A 7,500-nucleotide genomic window follows, 5' to 3' on the forward strand; every position below is an offset into this window, starting at 1 on the left:
TACCTACTGTTCTGTGCCTTTATGTTTACAAATGCCAAAGGGGTAGACATGGGAATCGGGTTAGAGTTAGAGTAAGGGGTTAGGGGTTAGAGGTTAGGGGTTAGGGGTATGGGTAAGGGGTATGCGATTAGGGGTGAGAGTTAATGACAGTTAGGGGTAAGGGATTAGGGTTAATATCAGGTTAGGGGTTAGGGTTAATATCAGGTTAGGGGTAAGGGTTAGGGTTAGGGTTAATATCAGGTTAGGGGTAAGGGTTAGGGGTAAGGGTTAATATCAGGTTAGGGTAAGGGTTAGGGGTAAGGGTTAATATCAGGTTAGGGGTAATATCAAGGGTTAGGGGTTAGGGTTAATATCAGGTTAGGGGTAAGGGTTAGGGGGGTTAGGGGGGGGTTAGGGTTAGGGTTAATAGGTTCAGGTTAGGGGTAAGGGTTAGGGGTAAGGGTTAATATCAGGTTAGGGGTAAGGGTTAGGGGTAAGGGTTAGGGGTTAGGGTTCATATCAGGTTAGGGTAAGGGTTAGGGGTAAGGGTTAATATCAGGTTAGGGGTAAGGGTTAGGGGTAAGGGTTAATATCAGGTTAGGGGTAAGGGTTAGGGGTAAGGGTTAGGGGTTAGGGTTCATATCAGGTTAGGGTAAGGGTTAGGGGTAAGGATTAGGGGTAAGGGTTAGGGGTAAGGTTAGGGGTAAAGGTTAGGGGTAAAGGTTAGGGGTAAAAGGTTAGGGGTAAGGGTTAGGGGTAAGGGTTAGGGGTAAGGGTTGGGGTTAGGGTTAATATCAGGTTAGGGGTAAGGATTAGGGGTAAGGGTTAGGGGTTAGGGTTAGGGTTAGGGTTAATATCAGGTTAGGGGTAAGGGTTAGGGGTTAGGGTTAATATCAGGTTAGGGTAAGGGTTAGGGGTAAGGGTTATCAGGTTAGGGGGGTTAGGGGTAAGGTTAGGGGTAAGGGTTAGGGGTAAAGGTTAGGGGTAAGGGTTAGGGGTAAAGGTTAGGGGTAAAGGTTAGGGTAAGGGTTAGGGTTAGGGGTTAAAGGTTAGGGGTAAGGGTTAGGGGTAAGGGTTAGGGGTAAAGGGTTAGGGGTAAGGTTAGGGTAAGGGTTAGGGGTAAGGGTTAGGGGTAAGGGTTAGGGGTAAAGGTTAGGGGTAAAGGTTAGGGGTAAAGGTTAGGGGTAAAGGTTAGGGGTAAAGGTTAGGGGTAAGGGTTAGGGGTAAGGGTTAGGGGTAAGGGTTGGGGTTAGGGTTAATATCAGGTTAGGGGTAAGGATTAGGGGTAAGGGTTAGGGGTAAGGGTTAGGGGTTAGGGTTAATATCAGGTTAGGGGTAAGGGTTAGGGGTTAGGGTTAATATCAGGTTAGGGTAAGGGTTAGGGGTAAGGATTACGGGTAAGGGTTAGGGGTAAAGGTTAGGGGTAAGGGTTAGGGGGGTTAAAGGTTAGGGGTAAAGGTTAGGGGTAAGGGTTAGGGGGGTTAGGGGTAAAGGTTAGGGGTAAAGGTTAGGGGTAAAGGTTAGGGGTAAAGGTTAGGGGTAAAGGTTAGGGGGGTTAAAGGTTAGGGGTAAGGGTTAGGGGTAAAGGTTAGGGGTAAAGGTTAGGGGTAAGGGTTTAGGGGTAAAGGTTAGGGGTAAGGGTTAGGGGTAAGGGTTAACGTCAGGTTAGGGTTAGGGGTAAGGTTTAAAGACTCACCATGGGTCTTCGATTCTCTAGCAAATTAATTCCAACGATCCCTAAGAACGCTCCGAAACTCAGCTGGAGAAAGAGAGAAACAGGGCACTTTATTTACAGAGATTGTTGACTTTCCACTCAAGGAGAGAGTTCAGTCTGTTGTTATGGTGATAACTGTGGTGCTAGAGGAGAGAGCTCAGTCTGTTGTTATGGTGATAACTGTTGTGCTAGAGGAGAGAGCTCAGTCTGTTGTTATGGTGATAACTGTGGTGCTAGAGGAGAGAGTTCAGTCTGTTGTTATGGTGATAACTGTGGTGCTAGAGGAGAGAGCTCAGTCAGTTGTTATGGTGATAACTGTTGTGCTAGAGGAGAGAGTTCAGTCAGTTGTTGTTATGGTGATAACTGTTGTGCTAGAGGAGAGAGCTCAGTCTGTTGTTATGGTGATAACTGTGGTGCTAGAGGAGAGAGCTCAGTCAGTTGTTATGGTGATAACTGTTGTGCTAGAGGAGAGAGCTCAGTCTGTTGTTATGGTGATAACTGGTGGTGCTAGAGGAGAGAGTTCAGTCTGTTGTTATGGTGATAACTGTTGTGCTAGAGGAGAGTGTTATGCAGGTGAATGAGGACCCAAAAGTTGCGAAAACAGAGTTTTAATCCAGTAAGGTGATAAAGACGAGAACAGACTGAGACTTGATCGAGAACTGCAGGTTGCCTCGGGAAGGCACTTGAACCTAGCAGACTCAGACACCTGCTCACCACGCAGCATCTGAGGGAAACACGACACGACAGGGCAAAACATAGACACAGCACGGTGAATTATAGATAAGGATAACGGGGCAGGAACGGAAAACAAGAGAGAGAAATAGGGACTCTAATCAGGGAAAAGGATCGGGAACAGGTGTGGGAAGACTAAATGATTGATTGGGGAATAGGAACAGCTGGGAGCAGGAACGGAACGATAGAGAGAAGAGAGAGCGAGAGAGTTGAGAGGGGAGGGGAAGAGAGAGGGATAGAAAGAGGGAAAGAACCTAATAAGACCAGCAGAGGGAAACGAATAGAAGGGGAAGCACAGGGACAAGACATGATAATTAATGACAAAACATGACAGAGAGAGTTCAGTCTGTTGTTATGGTGATAACTGTGGTGCTAGAGGAGAGAGCTCAGTCTGTTGTTATGGTGATAACTGGTGGTGCTAGAGGAGAGAGCTCAGTCTGTTGTTATGGTGATAACTGTGGTGCTAGAGGAGAGAGTTCAGTCTGTTGTTATGGTGATAACTGTGCACATCTTTTGACCAGAGTGGGCCCTGCATAGGAAATAGGGTGTCGTTTTGGATGCTGCCAGTGACTCACGGTGATGCCAGGGTAGTATCCAGCGACAGCCACGTTCCCGGTACGGGTGGCAGAGACCAGTCCCACCACCAGAACCACCACAGACAGAGACAACAGGGAGATGGTCACCCATAACGCTGTCCTCCGACGCTTCATATACTGAGCTGGAGGGAGGGGAGAGACAGAGAGAGACAGAGAGACAGAGACAGAGAGACAGAGACACAGAGTGAGAGATAGGGAGATGGACCGCGAGAGAGATAGAGAGCGAGGGAGAGAGAGAGAGAGAGAGAGAGACAGACAGAGAGACAGAGACAGAGACAGAGACAGACAGAGAGAGAGAGAGAGAGAGAGAGAGAGAGAGAGAGAGACAGAGAGAGAGAGAAAGAGAGAGAGAAAGAGACAGAGAGAGAGAGAAAGAGAGAGAGAAGGACAGAGAGAGAGACAGAGAGCGAGGGAGAGAGAGAGACAGAGAGACAGAGACAGACACAGAGAGACAGAGAGAGACAGAGAGAGAGAGAGAGAGAGAGAGAGAGAGAGAGAGAGAGAGAGAGAGAGAGAGAGAGAGAGAGAGAGAGAGAGAGAGAGAGAGAGACAGAGACAGAGACAGAGACAGAGACAGGAGAAAAGGAGATGAGAAATACCATAATCAACTCCATGCTTATGATGGAGACAAACACACACTGAATTTGTCAATAGACACTCATCTTTCTTGTCCACATAGAGTCAGACATTAGAGACATAAAGGCTGAAACAAACCTAACTAGGTTTGACTCAGGGGAAGACAGCAACAACAACACATAGCCATCCAGACAGACAGACATCCAGACAGACAGTAGCTCTATCTGCACTTTCCATTTCACACTGTGTGCAATTCTCCCTGCTGTAAACCTTCTGCTGATGATGCAGAGCAAGTTAAATACTTGATCATTTATTGGAGGCTATAAGCTGTGGGTGTCAGCATTACTGGATCAATCCATTATTTACATGAGATAAGGCAGATGCGCTGGTCAGAAACATTGTGTAATTGAATCATGACTTTACCTGTGGGGTCCAGGACATCTGTTGTTGTTTGTGGTGGTGGTTGTTGTGCCGTTGGCTGCTGCATTCTGCCGTTATTAAAGTCTTCAGGGTACTACAATAACAAACAGCCTAGTAGCCTTTACCAAAGTTGGTTATGGGGTAGCCTAAAAACAGCATAAATCCACAGGCGAATTGACGATACACTCCTCTTCGTCTCTATAGTATCCTGCAAGAGGCAATCCCCAGCGGCCCTGGCTGCGCCTCTGTTTTACAGTGTCCTTCCTCCCCAGCGGCCCTGGCAGGTGACGGTCTCCTCTGCGCCTCTGTTTTACAGTGTCCTTCCTCCCCAGCGGCCCTGGCAGGTGACGGTCTCCTCTCCGCGCGCCCTGGCAGGTGACGGTCTCCTCTCCGCGCGCCCTGGCAGGTGACGGTCTCCTCTCCGCGCCAAACTAGGAATCCGTCACATCACCTGTCGCGCGGGACGGGCAGATGGAGATCAATAATAACTCCAATGAAGAAGTGTGGAATCACGTGTAATAAAATAAGTCTCCCAAGTTTTCTCAGTAATGTTTTTGTCACCCAACACCGTCTGACGGTTGGGTTAGTTAGAAGATCCTCTCTCTGCCAACTTCGAGAACCGGACACCCTCTTCAACCGACGGCCTGTTACGGAAGATGCGCTGCAGCCACAGGACAAAGAAATATTCCTGCCTCTTTCTCACAATCGTCCAGAGCGGTTGATGACGATGGCTTAGAGGTACCGTACATAATTTATGTATTTAATCAGTGCTGAATCGTTCGTGGAATATGGTAGATTTCAGTTCATTATTTATTTGTCAGTGACACTGAAAGTGCCTGGTGTTTAATCACGAAGATGACGTCAGGCTGTCATTAGGTCCCATCCACATATGAGAAAGATCTAGAAACACTTCAATTTATTATACAGGTCACACATCTCGTTGATAGTCTTCGTCTAGTCGGGGACGGTCCGTTCCTGTCCCTGACACTGAGACAGTGAAGTAAGTAGGTCCACTGTTTTAACCAAAGGAGGCCTGGAAATACCAGCTGGGTCAAATGTATGATCTCTAATAGGCTGTTGAAGTCTCATCAGCTGACCAACTGTAAACCATCTGTCGATGTGCCGTTGAGCAAGGCACTTAACCCTAATTGCTCATTTAAGTCGCTCTGGATAACAGCGTCTGCTAAATTACTAAAATGTAAATGTAGAATATATATTTCACATATATACAGTGGGGAGAACAAGTATTTGATCCACTGCCGATTTTGCAGGTTTTCCTATTTACAAAGCATGTAGAGGTCTGTAATTTTTTTATCATAGATACACTTCAACCGTGAGAGACGGAATCTAAAACAAAAATCCAGAAAATCACTTTGTATGATTTTTAAGTAATTAATTTGCTTTCACAAAAGGGGTCCCGGACCCAAAATGTTTGATGTGGGTTGTGTAATACCCATAGAGCCCCATCTACCACCCATAAACCCAATGACCACCCATAAACCCATCCATCCCCCATAAACCCATCCTTCACCCATAAGCCCATCACCACCCATAAGCCCGCCACCCATAAACCCATAAACCACCCATAAACCCATCTACCACCCATAAACCCAACCACCACCCATAAACCCATCCACCACCCATAAACTCATCTACCACCCATAAACCCATCCACCATCCATCCACCACCTATAAACCCATCCAACCCCCATACACCCATCCACCCCCATCCATCCACCCCACCACCACCCATAAACCCATCAACCACCCATAAACCCATCCATCCACCAGCCATAAACCACTAAACCACCCATAAACCCATCCACCACCCATAAACCCATCTACCACCCATAAACCCAACCACCACCCATAAGCCCATCAACCACCCATAAACCCATCCACCACCCATAAGCCCATCCACCACCCATAAACCCATCCATCCACCAGCCATAAACCCATAACCCACCCATAAACCCATCCACCACCCATAAACTCAACCACCAGCCATAAGCCCATTCATCCACCACCCATAAGCCAATCCACCACCCATAAACCCACCACCCATCCATCCACCACCAATAAACCCATTCATCCATCCCCCAGTCATAAACCCATCAACCACCCATAAGCCCATCAACCACCCATAAACCCACCCATCCATCCACCACCCATAAACCCAGCCACCACCCATACACCCAACCACCAGCCATAAACCCATCCACCACCCATAAACTCATCCACCAGCCATAAACCCAACCACCACCCATAAACCCATCCACCACCCATAAACCCATCCAGCACCCATAAACCCACTACCACCCATAAACCCATCCGCCACCCATAAACCCAACCACCAACACCAATCCATTCATCCACCACCCATAAGCCCATCTACCACTCATAAACCCAAATACCACCCATAAACCCATTTACAACCCATACACCCAACCACCACCCATAAGCCCATCTACCACCTATAAGCCCATCCACCACCCATAAACCCACCCTCCACCCATAAACCCATTTACAACCCATAAACCCAACCACCACCCATAAACCCATCTACCACCCATAAACCCATATACCACCCATAAACCCATTTACAACCCATAAACCCAACCACCACCCATAAACCCAACCACCACCCATAAACCCAACCACCACCCATAAACCCATTTACAACCCATAAACCCAACCACCACCCATAAACCCAACCACCACCCATAAACCCAACCACCACCCATAAACCCATTTACAACACATAAACCCAAATACCACCTTTTTTATTTTTACTTTGCACATTCTTCCACTGCAAATCTACCATTCCAGTGTTTTACTTGCTATATTGTATTTACTTTGCCACCATGGCCTTTTTTTTGCCTTTACCTCCCTTCTCACCTGATTTGCTCACATCGTATATAGACTTGTTTATACTGTATTATTGACTGTATGTTTGTTTTACTCCATGTATAACTCTGTGTCGTTGTATGTGTCAAACTGCTTTGCTTTATCTTGGCCAGGTCGCAATTGTAAATGAGAACTTGTTCTCAACTTGCCTACCTGGTTAAATAAAGGTGTTCTCAACTGGCCTACCTGGTTAAATAAAGGTGTTCTCAACTGGCCTACCTGGTTAAATAAAGGTGTTCTCAACTAGCCTACCTGGTTAAATAAGGTGTTCTCAACTAGCCTACCTGGTTAAATAAAGGTGTTCTCAACTAGCCTACCTGGTTAAATAAAGGTGTTCTCAACTAGCCTACCTGGTTAAATAAAGGTGTTCTCAACTAGCCTCCCTGGTTAAATAAAGGTGTTCTCAACTAGCCTACCTGGTTAAATAAAGGTGAAAGCCTACCTGGTTAAATAAAGGAGAAATCAAAACCTAATTAAATAAAGGGTCATCAACTCACCTCATTGCAGTAAAGGTGTTCTCAATAGCCTACCTGGTTAAATAAAGATTTTTCTCAAAATGGTTTATTTTAATGAATA

General features: G+C 46.6%; 1 protein-coding gene across 1 annotated transcript in view; it reads right to left on the reverse strand.

Annotated features, from left to right (window-relative positions):
- Window positions 1-4,228, reverse strand: part of LOC124022051 (transmembrane protein 255B-like) — a 20,612-nt gene extending 16,384 nt beyond the window's left edge. The window contains exons 1-3 of the mRNA XM_046337106.1: window positions 4,021-4,228; window positions 3,001-3,143; window positions 1,676-1,738 (exon numbers count right to left, since the gene is read on the reverse strand). Coding sequence (XP_046193062.1) covers window positions 1,676-1,738; window positions 3,001-3,143; window positions 4,021-4,084 — 270 coding nt within the window. The 5' untranslated portion in view covers window positions 4,085-4,228. The remainder of the gene's footprint in view (window positions 1-1,675; window positions 1,739-3,000; window positions 3,144-4,020) is intronic.
- Between the last annotated feature and the right edge of the window lie 3,272 nt (window positions 4,229-7,500).

Source organism: Oncorhynchus gorbuscha, unplaced genomic scaffold, assembly GCF_021184085.1.
Source record: "Oncorhynchus gorbuscha isolate QuinsamMale2020 ecotype Even-year unplaced genomic scaffold, OgorEven_v1.0 Un_scaffold_1282, whole genome shotgun sequence".
Classification (NCBI taxonomy): Eukaryota; Metazoa; Chordata; class Actinopteri; order Salmoniformes; family Salmonidae; genus Oncorhynchus; species Oncorhynchus gorbuscha.